Source organism: Sphaeramia orbicularis, chromosome 24 (assembly GCF_902148855.1).
Source record: "Sphaeramia orbicularis chromosome 24, fSphaOr1.1, whole genome shotgun sequence".
NCBI lineage: Eukaryota > Metazoa > Chordata > Actinopteri > Kurtiformes > Apogonidae > Sphaeramia > Sphaeramia orbicularis.
Window position 1 is genome coordinate 3,421,456 of NC_043979.1, and position 26,677 is coordinate 3,448,132.

Consider the following 26,677-nt stretch of genomic DNA (forward strand, 5'->3'; position numbering starts at 1 on the left):
CTCTTCTCGCGATATTAGAAGCGTCAGCATGGCGGTGCTGCTTGAAACGACGCTGGGCGATATTGTAATTGATTTGTTCACAGACGAAAGGCCGAAAAGTAAGATTATACTGTCATTCTCACGCAGACAAGAACAACTATAATGTGACACATAAATGAAAAAGCTACCGACGGCCGAAATGTAGAAAAAATAAAAAAAATAGCTACAAGCTAATAGCTGTTAGCTTATTTGCTTCATACATTTGTAGTATTCATTATCTAACAGACAATCAGTGAACAATAATACAACCTATTGAATGTGTATGCACCCGTATTTACCTTTATTTCCTCATCACTGAGGATTAGTAAAATATTTCTGCTGCAGGTTTGACCTCGGTGTGTTTTCTCTCTGCAGCCTGCTTAAACTTTCTGAAATTATGCAAGATAAAATTCTACAACTACTGCCTCATCCACAATGTTCAGGTAAGAAGAAATGTGTATTTGCAAATGTATGGCTGAACATTTACTACTGAACTATTCCTCAAACTTCTTTGGACATACCTGATGAGGGCGGTAGAATCAGATAAAGATCCTGATGATGTGTGTACAGTAGATGTGATATTTATCTTTGCAGACCCTTAACCTCCTCAGACCCAGCTCTGGGTTTTCTGTCCACATTTATGGACAAGAGTTTCATAACTTTATACAAAAAAAAAGAAAAGAAAACTGTCCACCACAAAGGACATTCCATAAAAATTTTAAACACTGCATCTGAAAAAACTGTTGCATTATGATGTTTCCAATATAGGCCCTTATCTAATAAAAAACAAAAAAAAGCTTGTGCTTGGCTGACATCTCCGGGGTCTGAGGAGGTTAAAAAGCACCACTCAGCTTAAAGTTAAACACACCATAACCCTTTGTCTCCTCTTTAGAGAGACTTCATCGTACAGACTGGAGATCCCACTGGGACAGGCCGTGGAGGAGAGTCTGTGTACAGGTCAGCCATCTTCTTTACCACTGTTGAATGATACTGTTTAAGTTTTTACATGTTAATGGGCTGTGACAGATTTGATGTCTTGTGTGTTCAGTAAACTGTACGGGGACCAGGCCAGGTTTTTTGATGCAGAGAAAGCGCCGCGTATCAAACATAAAAAAAAGGGAACAGTGTCAATGGTAAACAATGGGAGTGACCAACATGGTTCTCAGGTGAGTAAGATGAACATCCATGTACAGTCACAACATTTTTGTCTCAGGCTTGATGTTTGTTGAGGTTTGTCTTTATTCTCATTCTTAGTTCCTTATTACCACTGGTGAGAACCTGGACTATCTGGATGGAGTCCATACTGTGTTTGGGGAGGTAACTGAAGGCATGGATGTCTTGGCCAAGATAAATGAGACCTTTGTTGACAAGGACTTTGTTCCATTTCAGGATATCAGGTGAGCTTCAGCGCAAAAAAAAAAAAAAAAAAATTGAAATGCTTAAATGTTTTGTTGCTTTGCAGTAGTTCTGTCTCATGAATGGCCTGGAAGTGGAACTATCTATGTTAGGGCTCAAACTAACATTACTAAAGGGGATTTGTTTTGGACTAAATGTCACCTTGTCATATTTATAACATAAACACTTAAATCACAAGTATTTGACCTCACTGCCATCTTTTTGTAGAATCATGTTTTCATTCAATTGCGTCCAACCAGCACAGCACAACAGCTCACACAAACAAAAGGATTTCCATCACTGTTATTATTTTCACTGTTTATTATTTGACTGAATGTCTATTAATGACATACTCTCATAATGTCATCTTTATCTAGAGGCTTCAGTTGTATCAATACCAGTTTTAGACCTCGTATATGCAAGTTATTTATGTCCATTACGTCCCATTAACTTTTCCCCTGCAAAGATTAAAATGCAGTTTTTATTTTCAATTCTGTTCCAGTGTTCAGTGCCAATAAATGTCTCTTCTTCTTGATTAATTGTACTGTTTGAATAAACTATGGTATAAAGTGGGCAGAAATAAATCAAATCATTAATTGTAATTATTTGTATGATAGTTGTCCTACCAAAGTTATGGCCCTACTTATTGCTTTCTGTGTTTGAGGATGGAGCTGTTGTGATTTATCATGCAAACTTTTAGAGCATATAATAATATCATTTTTGCTGTAGGATAAACCACACAGTGATCCTGGAGGACCCATTTGATGACCCTCCTGACCTGCCGGTGCCAGATCGATCCCCTGAGCCTACCAAAGAGCAGCTAGATGTCAGTACTGTAGTAGTGAAAATGATCTGAGAGCTTGTTTTCTATCAGAGAAAATTATAAATTGCTATTATTTTGGGGTACTATGAAGAAAAATGTATTCATTTGCATAACTAGACCTTTCCATAGGTTTGTGGCTTATTCTACTGTAGGTAGATTACATTGAATATAACTACGTTTTAACTTGAAAATAAGTAGGTGTGCCACCAAATGAAACATGGCGTCTTTGAAAACAAAGTGTGGACCCTCTGTAGTTGGCCTATGTCCTTTTGTATATGTGGTGGATAATTGCAGTGTCAATGATGTTGCAGTGAGAATAAATTATGGGTTGCTGTGTTTACAAGAAGGGAACATGCAATCCAATCAGAATTTGCCTATTGCATCGATCAGACCTTTGTGTTGATGTGATTGACAGCTGTCTTTCATGTAAGACATTTTGTGTGTTAATTACCTTTAGGGGTTAATGTGTGATTTAACATTAGGTTTGTCATGATTAGAAAACAAACTTTACAAAGAAAAGTAAAACACAAATATATAAAAGCCTAAATAACCTCAGTGTTTCTTCGATCACTGTGCAGAGCGGCCGAATAGGAGCAGATGAAGTGATCGACGATGAAGATGGAAAAGGAGCAGAGGAGTTGGAGGAGAGGCTGAGGGAGAAAGAAGCCAAGACTCAGGCTATCCTTCTGGAGATGGTGAGATGGAGAGCGGCTCTGTGCGTCCTGCTGAACATCCTGAAGGTGACGCCTGAGTGAACACTTCCACACTCTCTGCTTTACTTCCTTCCAGGTGGGCGACCTGCCGGACGCAGACATCAAACCTCCAGAGAACGTTCTGTTTGTGTGCAAACTGAACCCAGTGACCACAGACGAGGACCTGGAAATCATCTTCTCCCGCTTCGGGACCATCAAAAGGTCCTACAGAGGGCTTGTTTTGGGCCGTTTGTAAAAATGGAGAAAATGTAAACTTCGGCACTTGCGCTTTTGTGTGAACAGTTTCTTCTCTTCTTTGTAGCTGCGAGATCATCAGAGATTGGAAAACTGGAGACTCCCTCTGTTATGCTTTCATTGAATTTGAGAAGGTAAGCATTAAGGCTGTGCAATATACACAAGCACACTATCATCTCTGCATTATCACAACCGTTTAGTAACAGTTTTATCTGTTTAATGCAAGAGGGCAACATGCACAGGTCTAGGATTGAACTCTGTCTGAGGTAACACAGCTGTTCAGTTTAGCAGTCAGTGACATAAAACTATAGGAATTTTAGGTGTTTTCAATCACAGGAGAAACCGCAACTAAAAGGGAAGCATTAGTTCTGTTGAATTATTTTGGCAGCAGACAGCTTGAGTTTGACACTTAGAACGTGACAGTTTTAAGGAAGTCTGATGGAAGTTCTTGTATTTCTCATATTACACTCACTGCAAAAATCTAAATCTTACTCAAGCAAAAAAATCTGCCAATGGAACAAGTGAAAATTATCTTGGTAAGGTTTCTTGAAATAAAATTTTCAAGATTTACTGTCTAAAAATCAGTTCTTATATCTCACTAAAAAGTTCCTCTTTAGGTGATTATGTCTTATTTTAAGTGTGATGAGATATTTGGACTAGAAATGAGAAAAATACACTTGGTAAGATTTAGATTTTTGCAGTGCTAAATGCTACAGAAAAAACACTAGAAAAGCACTCGGAGAGCGCAGACCTCCGCCAAGGCAGATCAGTGTGCCCCCCCAAATCACCACCAACATTTAATCATTTGTTCCTTGTGCCAGTATCAACATTTCCTGAAATTTTCATCCAAATCCATCCATAACTTTTTGAGTTGTCTTGCACACGGACAAACAGACAAACAAACCATCGTTGGCTAACACATAACCTCCTTGGCGGAGGTAATTACTCCCATAAGTCTTGTGGTTAGCTCTAGTTATGTACAGACATTTTAGACAAGCCTGTATACAATCAGTAATGATCGGGTTCTCACATCTTGGCGTTTGTTCAGGTGGACCCCCATGGAGGGGTTTCACCACAGGCTTGTCGAGTTCTACAGGCACGGCTTTGTCTTGGATGTTGCACAGAGAAGTTGAGGATGGTGTCCTGGATCTGCTACGTGGTGTTAGACATAGAACACCCACTTATTGTATGTTATGTTGCTGCATATCATCTGTTAAAGTGTAAATTTAGTCTCTTATTTTGATGTGCTGCCAGTAGGTGGGGCTATGACTATCTCTCAGTGCTGACATGTAGATGTGTTCAGGACTGGACTCTGGACCTGGTTTTAGTGAAAGTGTTCAGAAAAAGTCACAACTTTTATCATTTTTCCATCACAAAAGTCATTCAGATGAAAATTGCCAAATTTGTGTCTTGTCACTAAATGACAAAACTTGGCACAAATTAGCTGAAGTGGGAGAGTTCCTTTTGGATGTAGAGTACAGATCCAGGAGGCGTAGTAGACATTCCACTGAACCTGATACTTGTTGGACACCAGAGTTGGTACAACTTTATGAAATCTTGTTTGAGAACTAATTTGCTGCATCCTTTTCCCAAAACCCCTGAAATATACAGGGTGGGGAAGCAAAATGTACAATATTTTGAGGCAGGGATTGAAAGACAGTGTATGACCAATTAGTTTATTGAAAGTCATGAGAATTTATTTGCCACGAGAAAATGTCCATAATAGAAAATGTTTTTATTCTATGTGTCCTCCTTCTTTCTCAATAACTGCCTTCACACGCTTCCTGAAACTTGTGCAAGTGTTCCTCAAATATTGGGGTGACAACTTCTCCCATTCTTCTTTAATAGTATCTTCCAGACTTTCTGGTAATAGTTTTGCTCATAGTCATTCTCTTCTTTCCATTATAAACAGTCTTTATGGACACTCCAACTATTTTTGAAATCTCCTTTGGTGTGACGAGTGCATTCAGCAAATCACACACTCTTTGACGTTTGCTTTCCTGATTACTCATATGGGCAAAAGTTTCTGAAAAGGTATGAATAATAGTGTTAGGTATGATTATGACATCAATGTATGTTTGGTTTCAAAACAATTGACGTAGTGCCTGCTGAGAAAAAACAACTAAATGTTCATTGTAAATTTTGCTTCCCCACCCTGTACATTTTTGCTAGTTCTGTTTTGTGAGTTTTCAGGCACATTTATCTTGATTGCATTTCTTTGGAGACAATAACTATAATGATAATCCTTGGACATGATGGCTTTCACTTCAGTGCTCAAGCCCTAAATATCCATTATATAAAGAGATAAAAAAAACAAGATACAAAACAGAAGACTGATAGACAGTTAATATAATAAAATTAGTAAAGTATACACTGCACAGAGTACAAAGAAATGTTGGGAGTAATGTGTGAAGAAAAGGGCAGAGCCTATAAAAATGGAAAAAATGACAGAATACAGTTAAAAAACACATAGACAAATGAATATCCTTAAAATATCCTAATTGGGTTCAATACATTTGTAAGTGTCAGTTCTGTCAGCTGATCTCAGATGATCAGTCAGAAAAGCATAAAACATAAAATGCTGACTCATCAAATGTTTTTCCAAACTCAGTCTGGTTTTAATAGATGACATTAAAAGGCTGATGCATAAAGGTTAAACTGCAAATTATAAAACGGTCTCATGATATTGTCAGCAGTTGAATTCAGCCACTCATTAGTCATGAATTAAAACATGTAACTGATGGAAACCCCCTGCATCATGTGAAGAATGCAAATGAGCCATAAACCCCAGTGTTTATTCTGTAGATAGGATTCAGTTCAGTCTCATTTAGGGAAGTATTGAGATGGAGAAGTTTGAGATATAATGTGGTTTATAAATATCCCATATCTATCTTTACCTGAAACATTGCCCTTTGTTGTGGATGTGATAGGGTCAGGTTTATGACTGGGTTCAGCGTCTTCTTATCATGTATAAAATCAATTTCCCACATCTCTGAAAGCTCATATTTTGTGCTTAGTTACTGTTAACTGAGCTTTTATGCACTACACGCAGTTCTGCACATCACAGAACATCCTCATATCTGAGTGTAAGTTCAGTGGCCTTTGGTTATGTGGGAAAAAGGAGACCCTGAAACAGAATATACACTGAGAAAAAATATGAACGCCCCTTTTAGATGTTGCACAAGATATTAAATCACACACAATTTATTCAGTTGATGGTACAGATTAGTGTCTGTTAGTGGTGTTCAGGGACATTCATGTGGACACGGCAGGGGCCATTTGTACGATGGCGTATTAGGGCCACATAAGAAAATACAAGCACTTGTCACTACGAGAATAAAGTCATAATATTTCGAGAATAAAGTCATAATGTAATGAGAATAAAGTTGTAGTTTTAAAAAATGCATTATTTAACGAGAATAAAGTCGTACTTTTATGAGATTAAAGTCATAATATTTTGAAAATTCGACAGAGTTTCCGGTTTTACAGTGAACGCAGCAAGCGAAGCAGCACCTTTCACTTCTGTTGGACTCCAAAAGTCAGAGTAGAATTTCTTGAGAAACAACAAACTCTTTAGCTCTGGTGTATCCACCGATAGTCCTGCAGACGACCATTTCATCAGTTTCTACTGCACAAAAGAGGCAATTTGTTCCAAATCAGTTCAGTTCTTACAGTAAACCCAAACTTGTACAAACTGGCTTCAAAGTCATTAGACTAATGATAATGTGTTGATGGTGGATAGACTCAGTATTTGGCCTTTTTGTGTAAACTCCAAATGAAAGGAGAACTTCACAAAATGTTCCACGTTCTACAATATTCGATGCGTGGGTACGACTTTATTCTCATTATAATATGACTTTATTCTCAAAATATTACGACTTTATTCTTGTTAAATAATGAGTTTTTTAAAACTACGACTTTATTCTCATTATATAATGACTTTATTCTTGAAATATTACAACTTTATTCTCGTGGTGCCAAGTGTTTTTTTTTTTTTTTCTTTTGTGGCCCTAATATGCCGTCGTACATTTGAAACAAATCCCCACTCAGTTTGTTGTGTGTCCACTGTTGGCTTCATGTAGAGGAACACATGATCGTCTTCATCCAGATGACGAGGTTGTCGACTGTGGCCTGTGGAATATTACTCCACTCGTCTTCGAGGGCTACACAGAGCTGTGGGATGTTATCTAGAACCGTTCCCACATGATCTTCTTCATTTGTGTCATGATGACATCTGATGACCTTTGACCTTTTGAGGTGTCCTTTTATCGTCCCCAGTATAAGGAGTGTGTGAGTCCTGTTAACGCTGTCTGGGCAGCGTCTGGACATGACACACCACTGTTTGTGGGTGGAGTCACTGGATCAATGAGTAAGTGTTATAATAAAAAAAAGTTATAATAATTATAACACATCAGGAGCACAGTTTGAGTCGTGGGTCTCATGTTACACCAGTGGTTCTTAATCTTTTTCTATCGTTTCCCATTTGGAGGATGAAAAATCCCCAGTCCCCCCTCAACCCCAGCAGCATTGTAACAGTGGTGCAATTACCACTTTTTATGACAGAAACACCAATATTGTAACAATACTTTTTGCTTTTCCATAAATAATTTGTTGTGCAAATTAAAAATAACTTAGATTTTTGCTTGAATAATACAAATAACCTCAACAAGACTGCTCCCTGAGACAATAAAAATAGGAAATAATAATAATAATAATAATACACTTATATAGCGCTTTTTTGGACACTCAAAGATGCTTCACAAACAAACAAAACAAAAGAACAAAGTTTGAACTGGTGAGTTTTGAGAAGTGATTTGAAGTTTTGTATTGAGGAATGTGCAATTATCTACAACTCTGACAATAAAGTTAGTTTTATTAGAACAACAAACAAATTTTGGTACCAAAGATGACCATTTGACCAATATCAGTGGGTTAATGAGCCCGTTTCCATTGGACATCTCAGAACATTAAAGTCTAAAGTGGTCCAAAACACAACCATGTCCCATGTGTCTTTTCCAGTCCAGTCCTTGTCCATTGTCCAAACCTAAACTCTGTCTAGTCTAGTCACAGATCACCATGGCAGTAGAAGTAGTAGTAGTAGTAGTAGTCCAGGGTGCTCCAACACTAAAACATTAGTTTCACCTGCTACATGTTCTAACCTGAAGAAAAAAAAACACCCAGGAGTGATCCCATGACCCCCCTGGCAAGACTTCGCGCCTCCCCTGGGGGGCCCGCCCTACAGTTTGACCAACACTGCATTACCCAAATACTGTACATGGGGCATTTGTAGTGTTGCTCAGTGTACATACACTATCTGGAGTGATGGTCATGGAAGATATTAGGGTTAAGCCTTGGTTAACCAGCAGGGGGCAGTATGCAGAGTATATGATTGTATATTCTTATTGTTCTGAGAATTAACAGCACAGTTTAGTCATTTAATTTAATGAACCATTCCACACATCAGTGATGATCATCTGGTAGACTGAAGCAGTAGTTTGTTCCTGCACTGAAGCAAACCAGGAAAGAAATGAGATGGAAGTAATTGGACAATAACTGATTTATTAATGACCAATATGTACGTTTGACATCTGGGATTTGAATGGCATAAGTATCAGACACTTTGAGAAGACCACGAAGAGACACAATGTTTTCAGTGGCTGAAACCTCAGCTGTAATTGTGCAAAAAACAGACATTAGAAGTGCATGTTGTATATCCAGAGTTCTTACAAATTTTAAATACTCTTTTTTTTTTTTTTTTTTTTTTAGTTTTCCAATTTCATGAGTAATTTTATTTTGAAGAATTTACCAGTTTTTATGTAGGTTTTGACTTTTTGATGTATTATGAGGAAATGGGGGATGAGGGATTTACAGAAAGTGAAAAAATGCATATGGATTACATCAAATATGATTTACAAAATGTAAACAAAAAATAATAATTAGAACTCGTCCACCTGTGTGGCATCTTCATTCTACACACTTTATATATTATTTCAAAGCGGTATAACAACCATAATGGTCATTGATAAGATAAGTCTTTACTGGTCCCACTGTGGGGAAATTGCATTGTTTACAGCAGCAAAATACAAAAAACAAAGTGTATTCAAGAATGAAACAAAATATAAAAGAATTTGTTATTATATATGACCTGTTCTGTACATACCTTCATACATATTATTTACATATTTGCAATATAGTTGCTATTACAGTTTTAATTTAGATTTTGTTCAAGTCTCTGGAGCATGCTGGTCCTTTGACATTTTTAACATATTTTTCGCCAGTTTTTTTTCTTCTTCTTCTTCCCTGTTTTTATCTGCATTATTATGTGACAGACAGTTGCAAACTACCAAACCCTAATGAAAGTCCTAGTACTGGTTAGACAGTGGTTTGGCACTTAATATAAATCCTTTGTCTGTAAATACAATAGCCTGTGATTGTTCTGAAATCAGACACAAAGTGAAGAATGTTTTGCACTTGACACTATTTTGCATTTTCTCCATTTCCTCCAGCCTTTGAGTTCCAAAAAACATTCAGAATGAGGTCATGTCTTATCTTTCATTTGTTTTCCTGGTTTGTGAAGAAAAGGCCTTATTGTTCCCAGTCATTGTTTTTTACGTCTTCTGTTTTTATTGTTTCCTGTAGTTATTTCATCATTATTTTCTTTTCCAACTGCTGCGAGTGCGACTTCTGTTACAGCCTTTGATCCTTTTGGTCTTCGCAGCAGGAGGATTGTGAAAAGGCCTTCTTTAAAATGGACAACGTGCTCATTGATGATCGACGTATTCACGTGGACTTCAGTCAGTCTGTATCAAAGATCAGATGGAAAGGGAAAGGTACTCACACTGTTGTTGGTGTATTTGAATCATTTTTGGCTCTGACAACTTCCACCTTCTCTCTTCATCACATATTCGATTAAATTGGTCACAGCTAGGGATGTAACAATTAAACTGTACAACGTAAACGATAAACGATATTTATGTACAACGATAAACTGTGGTAAAATTGCAGACAGTATTACCGTTTAAATCCTAATTATCATGATAACCGTGTTTGATTACCGCACTTCTCCGGAGAAAACGCCTCTGTAAAAATCTGCTTTTATGTCAAATATTGGAGTACAGTTTTAATTTATTACAATTTTAATTTTATATACCTAATATTTGGAACCAATATTCACTTTTAAAGTCTTTGAAAAGGTTCGTTAAGCATCTTTGTGTTATTTATGCAATACATTATATATATTTTTCAAATCGGATTTTATATATATATATATATATATATATATATATATATATATATATATTTATTTTTTGTCCTTTTATGTTGATAAAGTAGGTTAAAGTGAAAAAAATAATAGACAGATGAGATAGAAAAAAAAGATACCAAACATGGGCACAGTAAACATTTGTTTATGTAATATATAAAGGCAAAATCAAAAGGACTGTAAAAAAGGACAAAATAGGCTCATACCACTAAGGGTTAATATTTGAATGTTTCTGCAACAGAACGTACATTGTGCCTATTATTTTAGTTATTTTTGTTTTTTTGGGGGTTTTTTTGTTTTTTTTTTTTCAAAATACAACTTGGTTAAATTATTTCAGTGTGTGTATTAGTACTTTTTGAACATTTTCAGCACAATTTCAATAATACTGTGATAATAATGATAACCGTGATAATTTTGGGCACAATAACTGTCAAGTTTTCATATCGTTACATCCCTAGTCACAGCTTAAGTTATCTTTTCTAGAGAAGTTTGTCATGCACATTTCTGCTTCCAAGGTGGAAAGTACACTAAAGATGACTTCAAGGCCTATGAGAAGGACCTGGAAAACCGATCCAAACTGGCTCTGAAGGATCAAGTGAAGCCTAAACAGGAGTATCCTTGTATGTTAATTAGACAGAATTCTATTTCTGTGTGTTTCCTCTTGGTGTCATTGTATCTGTCTGAGTATTTTCTCAGTTCAGGTTCAGTTGTGGTTGTGTGCCTTTGTACAGTTTGAGTTGGCAGACCTGTCAGCGGCCTCTTTCTCAACTTCCTGGTGAATTCTTTAACTCTTCCAAAAGTTCCAAGTATGACCTGCTGTTAGAGGAAGATGAAGCGACCGCGAGTCATCGGCACTCTGAGAAGAAACACAAAGAAAAGAGGCACCATCATCATTCAGATGATGAGGATACCAGGAGGTCCAAAAAGCACAAGGTACATCTCACCTCTGGAACACAGTCAATGATCCAATGCCTTTATTAAACTCCAAACTGAATCACAAATACAAACCAAGCAGAGTGTAGAATTACACTGGATAAGCACATTGTTTTGTGTTGTCCTCCACACTGCTGTGCTCATCTAGAACAGGGGTCGGCAACCTGCCGCTCCGGAGCCTCATGTGTCTCTTCCTCCTCCTTGTAGTGGCTCCTCCCTTTACTGTGGTCAGTCCAGCCGCTAGCATTTTTCTTGTGTGCCACTCATTTGACAGTTACAGCAGATGAGCTGCATGGAGCAAATGTGCCTTCAACAACAAAAGTAAGGGCTCATTTATGCTCTACGTTAAACACGCAGATGGTTCTGTCCATCCTTTGTATATTACTTGCGTAATTCTGTCAATTTTCCGGGAGCTTGCAGATGTGAACCCAGACAGAGAATATGGAGCAGTACAACTGGGAACTGCGGAGGCGATACTTTTCATAGAGCGACTGTATGAGTATGAGTACTGTGTACTTTTGGGGTAATCCTACAACAGATTCCCTTCCAAGCTACAAAAGTGTTTGTTTTCATCTGAAATAGGCTTTAAGACTAAATTCAATGATGAATAAAATTATTTTTTCCAATAAGTACCTCGTGAATTTGGTATATTTTGTATTAGTACTTCATATACTATTAGCACAAATACTATTAAATACGTTTACTGTGTACTTTTGGAGTAATCGTACTCAAAAATCCCTTCCACACTGCACTTCTGTTTGTTGTGTTCAGTGATTGTAACAGATAAAATGTAAAAAAAAAAAAGGTTAAAACTTTTAAAAGTTTATAAGCTCTGTTATTTTTTGCGGCTCCAGACTATTTTTTTGGTGGAAGAGGGGGCAAAGTGGCTCTGACTGATAATAAAGGTTGCAGACCCCTGATCTATAAGGTACACAACAGCCTACTTCCACCTGCATACAGGAGCTGGTCTCAGTCAGAATCCCAGTCCAACCTTAGGAGGACCTGTATGTCCAAGAAAACAGAGACAAGGACCAACACAAAAGGCAAATGCATATCTGTAACTGGAATAAATTTATGGAATAAGCTGGATAAAGAATTAAAAACATGCACATCAGTCACTACATTTAAAAGGGCGTTTAAAACTAAGGTATTCAGTAAATATAAAATATTAGAATAAAGTAAACCAATTATTAGTATGAATCTAAGATTTTGCTTATCAAGTTGAGAAAAATGTACAAAAATGCCTGAAGAGGGCATAAGGTTTATATGTACGTAGAATTTGGGGCATGGCCACATTGATTGACAGACACATGGTATCTGTGTCTGCTCTCTGGGCTTGGATTGACAGGTCTGTTGGCTGCCGAGTCAGACTTTCTGAGCTTCTGTTTAATGACTAAACATGTTTTCATGACAGCTCTAGTGCAGTTGGGATTAAGAACACAAACAGGACTGTCACAGGCTTTGTTATTTTAATGTTTCATGAAGTTTATTTGTACTTTATCGAAATACTCTACCTCTTAGCGTAATATAGATAATTAGCTTATATTAGCATTAGTTTAGTAATGGGTTATATGGGCCTTTAGCTAGCCTGCTAATGAGGGCAGCTAGTGTGACAATACTGTTCCCAAATACAACTGTATGTGTTAACATTTATTATTAAGTATCTGAAAGTACAGTGTTTAACATGACAGTAACATGAGCAGTGTGATGGGGTTTTCAGTTAGTTCAATAATGTCATTTTGGTGAATTTCACTCTTTGCTTTTTCACATCTCCACCCTTTTGTCCAAATATGGTCCTGTGTAGCTCTAAAAACCAAGATGGTGAAAACTAATATGCAGAATTTCAAGTTTGAAATCAGAATTCTACAAAGTAATGTGAAAGACCTGATGGAGTCCGTTAAACAGACCATGATTCATACTGACGGCATAACATGAGTTCACAGCCCGATACCCAGACATTGGATAGAAGGAAAATGAAGATTAACATTGATTCACTTTATTCTCGTAGGACACATAGCATTAGCATTAGCATTAGCATTAGGGGTTTGCACATTAGGAGCAGTTAGCTGCCAGTGAAGGCACATGTGGACCAACTCCAGATCTTCATTAGTACCATGGTCAGTGACACTGACAGGAGAACTAACCTTCATATGCCTGTTTCTGATGGAGCTGCATGGAGAGAACATACAAACTCAACATAGGAAATAAAGTGAATACACTTAAAGGGGCTGTTTGTATGTATGTTTAGAGAAAACGCTTTTGCACTTTCTGATACACAACTGGCCTCTGCTACTGCAGTTGAACATTTGATTACTCTAAAACAGTCGGGCTTCCTGGAGGTACTTTGCCGGAATGAGTGACTGTTTCCATCATGCAGGGAAAGGATTGTCATTGTCCGCCCCTCATACATCTGTGTCATTTCTTTGAAAGGCCTCCTCACTACATGACCAAACGATACGCTTCGAGCTCCAACTACACCCTGAAAATGGCACGTCATTATCATGTGCGCTTTCCTTTCATGAGATTTTATCATTTTAATGTCATGACACACTTCCTCATGCACTCATTCCACCAAAACAACTTCTCTTATAAAACTATTCTGCAAACGCACTGTTGTTGAACAATAGTGGATGGCACCAGGTCTGTCTGTAGCACTGATACATGTGCACATGTAGCTGATAAACAAATAACTCCTGTAAATCTGAAATATAAGCTTCTGTCTGTGTGACCGAGATCCAGCAGGAGAACAAAGACTGGCAGAAGGTGATGGACAGAATATTTCATTTAGACCAAGGGTGTCAAACTCATTTTAGTTCAGGGGCCACATTCAGCTAAATTTGATCTGCAGTGGGCTGAACCAGTGAAATAATAACATAATAATGTATATGTAACACCAACTCCAAACTGTTTTAGAGCGAAAAAAGTAAATTTACATTATGAAAAAGTTTACATCTACAAACTATCCTTTCAAAAGATGTGAATAACATGAACAAACTGAAAAAATAAGTGTAATTTTAACAATATTCTGCCTCAGTTTACCATTTACACATGCACATTATAACTTACAGATCACAGTGGATCTACAAATACACAAAACATTTAATACCAGCAGACTATTGGTAAAATTGAAAGAAAAAAAAACAAAACTCTTCAGGCATTTCAGGTTGTTCATATTTTTCAGGTGATTCACATTTTTTGTGAAATTTTACTTTGGTTTTGTGTAAATACATGAAAATATTTACATTTACAAACAGAAACATTTGCAGTTGTCATTGTTTCTATATTATTATGATAGTATTTTACTGAATCCCGCCCACTTGAGATTGAATTTTTCTGAATGTGGAACCTGAACTAAAAAGATTGTTAATTTCTTAGTGTAATTTTTGTATTTCACAAATTCATCCCAAGGGCTGAACTGGACCCTTTGGTGGGACGGATTTGGCCCCCGGGCCACATGTTTGACACCTGTGGTTTAGAGCTTCTGAGGCAGGGGTGTCAAACTCACTTTCTTTCAGGGGCCACGTTCAGCCCAATTTGATCTCCAGCATGCCGGACCAGTAAAATAATAGCATCATTACCTATAAGTAATGACAACTCCAAGTTTTTTAGCGCAAAAAATAACATTAAATGATGAAACTATTTTCATTTTAAACACTATCCAAAACAAAAAAGATGTGAATAGCCTGAAAAAAAATTAAATTTCTGAAGAAAAACAAGAACAATTTTATCAATATTCTGCCTCAACTTATGATTTCTACATGTGCATTACAGATCAGATCTACCAAGGCACAAAACAGGCAGAATATTGTTAAAACTGCACTTATTTTTCTTTAGACATTTCAGGTTGTTCATATTAGGTTACTGACATCTTATTTTTAAAGGATATCAGAACTGAATGTTCTTTGCAATAAATTGGTGTTGCCATTATTTAGAGGCATAATGTCATTATTTTTTTTCTCACATTAAACCAAGAAGAAAATTTGGAGTCATTATTTCTAGGTTTTTATGCTATTATTTTTTAGTTTGATGCCCTTGACTGTTGACTTCAGGGTAATTTTTGCATTTTGCACTTTGTAAATTCATCTCACGGGCCAGATTTGAACATTTGGCGGGCTGGTTTTGGCCCCCAGGCCGCATGTTTGACACCTGTGTTCTAAGGGATTTGATTGTTGTATGTTGCACTATAATAAGCATTAAAAAATATTCACAGCATTTTTTTTTAGATTTTAAATTATACATTTACATAAGCAGGTACTTAGACATAAGGAACCACACAGACACAATACAAAAAAAAAACATATTATACAACAAACCTACAGACCTATTAAACACAAAAAAGAGAAAAAAAAAATAGAAAAAACACAACAACAAAAAAAAACAACAACAAAATAAATAATATTATCAACTCCTCTTTCCGATGCTCAGGGCTGATTAAGAGTTAATATAATGTAAACTAACAACACATTTCTCCATCAAGAGAACATAGGAGACAGCAGGACACTGTTGACAGTAGAGAAGAAGGATTCCATTGTTGATAAAACAAATTAATTTGTCCATGAACAGAATATTCACAGCATTAAAGAAAATCTGTACTGCTGTAACTGTACTGCTGTAACGCTGTTTAAGTTTTTTTTTTTTAACTTATATTTTGTGTTTCCATTTTTGTAATTTTACAACAAAAACATTTAGAACATAGTGTCAGTTGCTGTCCGGTATATTGTCCATTTTTTCCATCGATCTTCACAAGTTGCTTGCTGTAGTCTTATGATATATGTAAGTCTCTCTATGTTGTGAATTTCTTCCACAATGTAAGTAAGTAAATTTTATTTATAGAGCACTTTTCACAGAGTCACAAAGTCTCTCCAATTATTTAGGGTAGGGGGTTTCCTCTTGGCACCATTTTCATGTGATGGCTTTTTTAGACAATGCCAAGACTATTTTAATCAAATATCCATCCCCACTTGGTATGTCTTTTCCTGTTAAATGGCCCAAATATAACACAGAACATGTTCTTGGTAGTTCATATCCCCGTATTTTTCCAAGTTCTTCACTGATATTATCCCGAGTAGGGATGTAACGATTACCGGTATAACGATAAACCGCGGTAAAATTGCAGACAGTATTATCGTTTAAATTCTAATTATCATGATAACCGTGTTTGATTACAGCACTTTTGGGGGAAAAAACGCCTGTGTAAAGATCTGCTTTTATGTCAAATACTTGAGTATAGTTTTAATTTATTACAATTTTAATTTTCTATACCTAATATGTGGAACCAATATTCACTTTTAAAGTCTTTGAAAAGGTTCGTTAAGCATCTGTGTGTTATTTATGCAATAAATTATATACATTTTTCAAATCGGATTTTATATATTTTTTGTCTTTTTATGTCCTTTTGTGTTGATAAAGTAGGTTAAAGTGAAAAAAATAATAGATGAGATAGAAAAAAAGATCCCAAACATGGGTATAGTGAACATTTGTTTAAAAAGTATATAAAGGCAAAATCAAAAGTAGTCTACTACAAAAGTAGTAGACATAATCAAAATGAAAAGGGCTGAAAAACAGCCAAAATAGGCTCAGACAAATAAGGGTTAATATTTGAATGTTTCTGCAAACAGAAGGTATATTGTGCCAGTTATTTATTTATTTTTTTTATTGTTGTTTTTCCTTTTTTTTTTTTTTTTTTCAAAATACAACTTGATTAAATTATTTCAGTGTGTATCAGTACTTTTTGAACATTTTGAGCACAATTTCAACAATATCGTGATAATAATGATAACCCTGATAATTTTGGTCACAATAACCGTGATATGAAATTTTTATATCGTTATATCCCTAATTTCAATATTGGGACAGTTTTATACACTGCCAAAAAACATGCGCATGACCCACATCCTGTTCACTGCACACCCTCCAAAAGGGCTGAGGTAATGATAGTGAAGCCTTTTGGATCTTTTTTTAGTGTTATAAAAAATCTCATTATGTTTTTCCAACAAAATATTTTCCAATTTCTGGAATTAGATGTAGTTTCTTGAGTTTCACATATTTCATACCATGTATCATCACTTAATTCGACCAACAGTTCTTTTTTCCCTTTATCTCTAATATACAGAGTTGAAGTTTTCCTGTTAGACACCAATCCCAAGTGGTATTTTTAATATACCATTATACAGGGTGTCCCATAAGTCTCCATACATAGGAGACATAATACATTCCATACATATATGGTTCTAACATGTATTTCTTTATATCTCTTCTTTATAGTTCTTCAGCAGTGGAGGACATGCATTGAAATGTGTTCCCGACAAAATGGCAGTCATATAGAGCATATTATATAAATAAAAATAATTTATGTCAAGAAACGTTTATTTTTCCTATGTATGGAGACTTATGGGACACCCTGTATTTTCACACTGATTCAGAGCAGAGTTTGGGCTCTGAAGTTATAAAAAAACACACCCTATAACATGTAGGAGGAGGTAAAGAAAAGTGTTTTGCCATCCTGCCCTGTTTCCCAAAGGAGTGGCCGTTGTTGGAAGGATTATGCAGACTTAGGCCAACGTATACGCTGTCACATCAACACAAACGGAGTCTCCAGCCCTCTGTCAAACAGCTGATTAATGGACCTGTCACATGTCACAGGTGACACCCAGGGTTACACCCAGTTTATATTCAGGGTTTGCCCCATCTGTGATGAAACTGGCTCCAGGAACTGGTCTCTGAATCAGATGATGAGGAAATGAAAATAGAAAAAATAATTACAAAGTAAGAAACCCTTCATAATGTACTGTTGTTTTAACAGTCGTATCAAACACACCTGTTCCACTGAGTGACGCTTAAAAAAAGGCTTTCCAAGGAAATAAGGAAGTCACTGAGCCTGTTTACATCTACGCACAAACTCTGATCATTATTTGATATCTGGATTTATCAGATTATTCCAGTGACTATGTAAACAGGATAATCTGCTCTGTTTCTGGGTCAAAACACAGTAATGTCCCATCAGAGAGTGAACTTTAATTGGTTGTCATTCCAACATTTATTTCGATATAAAGTAGCTCCTTGTTTTGGATAATCCCTTATGGTTCAATGAAAGCAAAAATGAATTTAAAAGTAAAAATGCGGGTCATTTATAGAGCTGCAACCGATTAATCGACTCAAAGTGATCCAAAAAAAATCATTCAACCACAATTCTCCTGAGTCAAAGCTTTGTTTCCTTCATTTCTCTGCTGTTAAACATTGGTTCCACTGTTGTGTTTCACACAGACACTTATTGTGACGCACAAAGAAGCTTCAATTCAGGAAGACTGCAATAGAATATCTCCCTTCAATCAATTCGAGTCACTTAATTGAATCGGGACTTTTTGCAATGACCTCAAGCACCTAATCGATTAGTCGGTTGCAGCTCTTGTCATTTAGCATCACTAATCTGTCAAATTGTCTCTAAAATGTCCCGTCAGAGAGATTTCAAATACTGTGTTTTGATCCTTTATCAGATAACAGCAGTAATCTGATTATGAGAAATCAGATTAACACACCTGGATTTGTCCCCAGTCCTCCCATGTCTTCCTGCATGTATACAGGTTAATCTGATTTATTTAGTTCTGTTTCATCTGAACATGTGGGAAAACAATTAAAATTATTGAAATCAGAAGTTACATAGTCAAACGTGAGTGGAAGACAATAACAGGAAGTTCGACTCTGCGTTCACTATGTACGTACGTAGTCGGAAAGAAATCCGATAATGGACTGGAGCGTCTCAAACAGGGTTTACTATTATCGTATTTCTTATGTATATGAACAATGGAACCAGTTTATAACAGCAGCAGAATTAAAGAAACAAAGCTTTGATTCGGAAAAATTGTAATCAAATAATTTTTTTGCATCGATTTGAATTGATTGATCGTTTCCGCTCTATGATAAATCAGAGTGTGTAACGCTGTCAGTATGTAGGGTCATAGGATCCAGTCAGGTTAGTGTTTGGATGGTGTCACAGATTCTGTCATTTTGCGTCCGTGCACCACCACAGTGGATTTGAAATGAAATAATGTGAATCAGAGGTGTCAAACTCATTTTAGTTTTGGAGCCACATACAACTCAATATGATCTGAAATGGGCTGGACCAGTAAAATATTAACAGTAGAAAAAGTAAAATTACATGATGAAAATGTTTACATCTACGAAGTTTACTGAAAAATCTGAATAACATGAACATGAAATGTCTTAAGAAAAATAAGTGCAGTTTTAACAATGTTCTGCCTCAGTTTATCATTTACACATGTTGCATTAGAACTTACAGAACTTACTTTGGTTTAGACAAACGATACATGTTTTAACGTCAGAGTCTCCAAAAGTCTCAAATAACACCAGAAAAATGGGATAGATTTGTCATTAGTTTAGTTTTTTTTTTTTTTTTTTTTTTTTTGATAAAGAACCTCTAGAGGGGTCTGAAAAATCACTAAATATACCAACTAAGGCTCTAAGGCTCAGTCCAGACTCCAGCCAAATGTGATCCAAATCGGATTTTTTTCGCCCATATGTGACCTGTATCCGATCTGTTAAAGACACTTTGAACAGCGTTAATCTGACCCAGAACACTTTCATATGTGGTCCTAAATCCGATACGTATCTGATATTTTACAATGTGATTTCAGTCTGAACGGCCAGGTCGCATTTATCTGACCTTTACATTATTGAAATACGACAAGCGTCATAATTCTGTATCCCAGGAGGAGCGGAGGACAAACACATTTCCTTCCATAAACACAGTGTGTGTCTGCGTGGTCATGTATTCCATCAGGACCTGTTTAGTGCATGTGGGTCACTTCAGGGTCGCATTCAGTTCAGACTCAAAACTGATAGAAGTCGCATTTAATGTGGAATATGAACGAGGACACAAAAAAATCAGATTTCACCAAAAAATCTGAATTGTGCATTAAGACCTAAGGTTCGAATAGTTTTGGATTTTTCATTATAGTTTAGTTTTATTTAGTTTTGACTTTTTTTTTCTCTAATTCAGTTAGTTTTAATTCATTTTTAGAGCAGGTTTGCTAGTTTTTACTAGTTTTCGTTATTTTTTAAATGCTTAGTTTTAGTTTAGTTTTAATTTCTTTATATCTTTTATCTTCTTCACCATCGAATTCAAATAAATCCCATACTGATGCTTTCTCCCAACTTTAGTCTCCATGTTTCCAGGTAGAGTGGGGACCAGAAGACGCTTAAACGACAAGTGACGAGAAGTGACGGACCGTTAAATATCATTTGGTCATTTCATTAGTTTTCATTAACGATAGTAAGCTTGTTAAGACCTGCTGTCTGAATGTAGTCTAAGTTGGAAAAACTGACTTTTACAGACAGACTGTGGGTTTATATAACTGGGACAAAAATAATTTGATGTCATTCATGGAAGAATAGGATAGAATAAGATAGGATAGAATAGATCAGACCATTGTTGCAAAACAGACTAAAAAATCTGACAAAATACTGAGAAATATTGCCAATGTACAAAAACTACAGAGATATTACATATACAAATGTTACTAAAATACAGCTAATTACTACTAAAACATACAAACGCTAACTCTTATTACAGATAAGAAACATATACAATGTATAAGGATATTTACAGGTAAGAAAAGGAAATATACAAGGTAAAAATTACATAATACATAATTTAAGGGGAAAATGTGTGTGTTTTTACCGTATGAATCACTTTTCAAAAGTTGCTGAAAGTTTCCACACAAATTTTAGAAGCAGATAACAAAGTGGAAGAAAAGTTCAAACATTAAAATGCCTTTTCAAATGTTTGACTTCCTGATGAAGGCTTGAAGCTGAAACACGTAGAAGTGTTTTTTTAAGGTGTAGATATGACCACGTTATGTTAACAAAAGCATTTTATGTTTAAAGAGAGTGCCTTGGAGTTTTCTTCCAGTTTGTCATCTACTTTATGAATCCCTTTTTCCAAAGAGCACCTCGAACAAACTTTTTTTTTGGTCCTAGAAGGATTCCTTCCCATGAATTTTTGAAATTTTACAAGTAGTTAGCAAGCTTATTATCATTAACGAAAACTGACGAAATAACGAAAACTATAACTGAAAAAATTTTCGTTAACTGAAATAAATAAAAACTATAATTAAAAGAAAAAAAATAATAACCAACTGAAACTGTATTGTGTGTTTACAAAACTAACTAAAACGGATAAAAATTATGGATAAAATTCCCTTCATTTTCGTCTTTATCAATGTCAGATTGATATGAAATCCATTTATTTCCCTCAAGCAATTTTAGCTGCTGGCACCATATGATATTTAACAGTCCGTCACTTGTGTTCACTTGTGGTTTCCAGTCGTCTTCTGGTCTCCACTCTACCTGGAAACATGGAAACTAACGTTGGGAGAAAGCGGCAGAGTCCTGTCTGGGATTTATTTGAATACGACGACAGAGAAGAAGAGAAAAGATATAAAAAAAACCCCAAAACTAAACTGAAACTAAGCATTTAGAAAATAACAAAAACTAAAAAAAACTAGCAAACCTGCTCTAAAAACTAATTAAAACTAACTGAATTAGAGAAAAAAAAAAGTCAAAACTAAATAAAACTAAACTATAATGACAAATCCAAAACTATTAGAACCTTGGTAGTTAAATTAGTCAGTGGGACACAGGGTAAAGGCGTGCACATGTACATGTATGTTCTCACACTGATGCATGGGACTGGGCCGCTGTGACTCATGACTTTCAGCTCTGGTTTGAGTGGTTAGAGTATTACAGTAAATATTTTATAGGAAAACAAGGAAAGAGCACATCAAAGGTCAGTGTAAACCACCTTCAACACAACTGTGAACACATTAGGCTGCGGTCCAGGGAACTCCTTTAGGTGCAGCGATAAGTCACACAAAGCATCTGGAACATCTGTTGAACACTTTTGATTGTCCGTCACACTCAGGTCTGTCAGAGGAAAACTCAACAGTGACATGGACACGTTCAGGATTTTTTCTTATGGGAAGACGCTGCTGTAAAGTCATATTAACATTGAACATTGAATAATGTCTGCTACCACTGGTATCAAAGTTAAAATGCCGAAGGAGGAGCTCATGTTACTGCTTTTCAATCATACGTATTTTTTCATAGCATTCTGTGAACAGACATCAGATTGTGGTTCATGGCTTTATTTTTAATGTCGTAAAACTGCTTTGAGTGTTGAAAAATCCAAATGAGTTTATAAAGAAATGTATAGGTTTTCTTTGTTATGTATGATTTTTTTAATAAATTTTTTTGTTAAAATGCTAAACTGGCGCAGGTTAAAAGTATTATGCTAGGAATGGGTGTTGAAATCCAGGTGTTAGTCATAGTATGAATAACCAACCAGTCTCACTCACACACACACACACACACACACACACAGTGGTAATAGTCAACAGTCGTACATGACAATATTCATCTAATTCTTCAGTGTACGCATCTTTTTTTTTAACCTTCTGTTTATTGTTTTGGTTTTTTTTTTAAATTTAACATATAAAAAAAATCCCATAGTTTTGTTGTATGATACAAAAGTCCAACACACAGACAAACAACAAACGGAACACTCCCCCCCCCCCCCCCCCCCCCCCCCCCCCCGGCACACATCCCCTCCAAATCACAGGAAAGATAAAAATAAACAAATAAGTAAACAGTAAATAAATACAAAATAGAAGTACAAAATTCCCACTTTAAATGTTACAAAAAAACCTGTATAACAACATACTCAGTCCAGACAAACATGACAGATTGCACTATCCACACAGATCAGAAATGGAGTCCATGTCTCTTCAAAAGTGTTCGAGGCTCCAGCTAACGTCAAACAAATTTTTTCCAGTTTGAGAAAATCAAGTACTTCCTTGATCCATTTTCAGGTTGGTGGAGATGAGGATTTCCACTTTAACAATATAAGCCTCCTGGCCCAGTGTATGCATCTTAATTTTGTGATTTTTGCCGACCCTCTTATATTATTCCATAATTTCTAACCATATGTACACTGTGTAACTTGGATATGTTTTAAATATATTTGCACAATACACTGTGTACAATTTGGGCACACCTTGAAGTTTCACATTAAACATGTTGATGGAAATTAGGTAAATTAAATCCCAAAAAACAACTTAATTTTGCTAAATCATTCACATACTAGGATGTGGAATATTTTTCTCAAATAAGTTATGATTTGGCGAACGTTACAGCATAAATCTGGTCACTGATCAGCTGACTGAAACCCAGCATCTTCTCATACATTCTCACTAAATTAAAATCATGGCAGGTTGTTGTTACAGTGTGGAGTGGTGAGGAGACCAAACTAGAGCTCAAACGATTAATTGATTAATCCTCTTGAATCAATTAAAAATGATTTGATTACAATTTTCCTGAATCAAAGCCTTATTTCCTTAATTTTGCTGCTGTGAAACATGGGTTCCACTGTTGTGTTTCACACGGACACTTATTGTGACGCACATGACGCCAGGATCAACCCTTTAATGTGTTTGTGGTGAACGTTATGATTATATGATTTATTACGAATATTCATAAAAATTCAACCGTTTGCTCAATGGGACAAATTTCAAAAGGCACTGATAGAATAGACCTTGTTCTTTCCAAAAACTGACATTGCGATTTTTTTAAACCCTGCGATATATATATTTCAATATGAAAAACTACTCAGGAGGATATAACAGCTGTGTGGTGCCGACGTAAATGGTCAAATAAGTTGTGTTTCCTCTGGTTGTGGCGAAGGTGGAAGTCACTGTCGCCACAGAACATGGTTTCAGTTTCATCCTTCTGTAGGTGAAGTAATTCCAGATAACTGACATTCCTTTTCTTTTTGGCATGAACTCTTCATTTTTGGTGATTTTCTCTTGTTCATTGCTCATTTTTACCTCCGCCAGGAGGTATTGTGATCACTTTGCTTTGTGTGTTTGTTTGTGTGTTTGTTTGTTTGTTTGTTTGTTTGTTAGCAACTTTACGGGAAAACTATTCCAACCATCTTTACCAAATTGTACCCACAGGCCTAGGCCCTGGGACCAACCCATTAAATTTTGGGCCAAGTAGGCCAAAGTTCAGGGTCACAGCAAGGTCACAAAATCTAAAAAATCCAGTGCAACGATAAACCACGATAAAATTGCAGACGGTTAGTATCACCGTTTAAATTCTAATTATCATGATAACTGTGTTTGATTACCGCACTTTTAGGGGAAAAAACCCTATGTAAAGATCTGCTTTTATGTCAAATATTTGAGTATAGTTTTAATTTATTACAATTTTAATTTTCTATACCTAATATTTGGAACCAATATTCACTTTTAAAGGCTTTGAAAAAGTTCATTAAGCATCTGTGTGTTATTTATGCAATAAATTATATACATTTTTCAAATCGGATTTTATTTTTTCCATCCAGACCACTCGGGTCATCTGATGCAGGTCTGCTCTGTGTTCCCAAAGTCAGAACTAAACATGGAGAATCAGTGTTCAGTTTCTATGCTCCATATATCTGGAACAAACTACCAGAAAATATCAGGTCTGCTGAGAGTCTGAGTTCTTTTAAGTCCAGGTTAAAGACTCACCTGTTCACTGCTGCCTTTGACTAAAAGGCTTTTGACTTTTTAAATTTTATATTCTCTTTGAAACTCTGCACTGCAACTTTTACTTTAATACTTTAATATGTGTGTGTTTTTATTTTATTCTATTTTATTTTATTATTTTGATTTTATGTGTTTTCTTACTTGCTGTTTTTAATTACCTTTTATATGTCTCTTTTATAATGTTTTAAATGTGTTTCTTTTTGTTTCTTTTATTTCAATGTCCTGTGTGAAGCACCTTGAATTGCCTTGTTGCTGAAATGTGCTATACAAATAAACTTGCCTTGCCTTTTTTTGTGTTTTTTATCCTTTTATGTTTTTATAGTTGGTTAAAGTGAAAAAATAATAGACAGATGATATAAATGAAGTTGTGCTGAAAAAAAAAAAGATCCCAAACATGGGTATAATAAACATTTGTTTATATAGTATATAAAGGAAAAATCAAAAGGACTGAAAAACGGACAAAATAGGCTCAGACCACTAAGGGTTAATACTTAAATGTGCAACAGAAGGGACATTGTGCCAATTATTTTTGTTTTTCTTTTTTAAATACAACTTGGTTAAATTATTTCAGTGTGTATTAGTACTTTTTGAACATTTTGAGCACAGTTTCAATAATACAGAGACAATAATGATAATTGTGATAATTTTGGTCACAATAACTGTGGTATGAAATTTTCATGTCCTTACGTCCCCTCTGTCAACACATCAAAGGTTGTACTTGTAAAACCAGTTCAACTCTACAAACACTGTAGTTGAGTTTCCCACAGAATCCCTCTGTTTTTGGTCCAGCTCTCGTCCTTATGCTTCGTCTCGTTTCTGTTTGTGCAGGACAGCGAAGACGCCCGGCGGGACAGGAAGACCGGCCGTCAGCGCTCACGATCCCGTTCGCGTTCCAGAGACCGGGATCACAAACACAGCAAGTCCAGGGGAAAGCACGGGAAAGAGGGACGCGATAAAGGCCACGGACACAAGGACAGAAGCCGCAGCCGCTCGCCCAGGAAGTCCAAGGATAAGGACAGGAGTCGGTACAGATGAGGACGACGCCAGGTGGATCCTACTGCAGCCGAAGAGTAACAGGAAAAATGAAACGAAAGCAGGTTTTCAGGTCGTCTTCAAACAAAAAGGCTTTTAACTGTTTTCTATGTCCATTAAAAACTCCAGATGAGGGGACATTTGTCTGGACATTTGTGTTATTTCTGTGTGATTTTACTTCCTCTCCTTCTACACACACACACACACACACACACACACATGTACAGCACCCCTTTTAGAACAATGATTGCTGATTCATGTCACCTTTAACTCTACTTTCTGAATGGAAGGAGGGGTTTTTACATTCCTAACGTGGATGGAAAGTTGCAGGGTGGAGTGTGTCTCCACGGCGCTGAGGGGATTCACTGGTGTCTCCCTCCACCCCCACACAAGAATGACAATACACTGGGGGGAGATGCACATGTGTGAAACAAACACTAAAGGAGAGGGAGTTAAAGGTGAACGGGTGAAGGCATGTGACAGAGAAGATAAAGCCCAAGGCGATACCGGCATCTCAAACACTTACTGAGAAGAGGAAATAGAGTAAAAAAAATAGGTGTGTGACAGGATGTGGAGTTTCAACTTAACCCATAAAGGCCCAGGGATACTTCTGTGGCAATAACAAAAATGAAATTTTCTCTCTATTTAACCTTTTTTTTTTTTTTTA

The 26,677-nt window shown here is 36.2% G+C and overlaps 1 protein-coding gene across 1 annotated transcript; it reads left to right on the forward strand.

The window, feature by feature from the left end:
• Window positions 1-5: 5 nt before the first annotated feature.
• Window positions 6-26,148, forward strand: LOC115414930 (peptidyl-prolyl cis-trans isomerase-like 4). The gene is made up of 13 exons (XM_030128290.1): window positions 6-98; window positions 394-461; window positions 911-975; window positions 1,067-1,184; window positions 1,273-1,415; window positions 2,143-2,239; window positions 2,815-2,931; window positions 3,026-3,150; window positions 3,251-3,317; window positions 9,902-10,013; window positions 10,960-11,056; window positions 11,245-11,377; window positions 25,807-26,148. Exons 1-13 carry the CDS (start codon window positions 29-31, stop codon window positions 26,011-26,013), a joined length of 1,419 nt encoding a protein of 472 aa, XP_029984150.1. The 5' UTR covers window positions 6-28; the 3' UTR covers window positions 26,014-26,148.
• Window positions 26,149-26,677: the final 529 nt, after the last annotated feature.

Excerpts from the sequence above, each read along its gene's own strand:
- LOC115414930 (XM_030128290.1), top strand. The coding sequence starts at position 29 with ATGGCGGTGCTGCTTGAAACGACGCTGGGCGATATTGTAATTGATTTG. Across the intron at positions 2,240-2,814 it reads CTACCAAAGAGCAGCTAGAT|AGCGGCCGAATAGGAGCAGA; the intron begins GTCAGTACTGTA and ends ATCACTGTGCAG. Across the intron at positions 2,932-3,025 it reads AGGCTATCCTTCTGGAGATG|GTGGGCGACCTGCCGGACGC; the intron begins GTGAGATGGAGA and ends ACTTCCTTCCAG.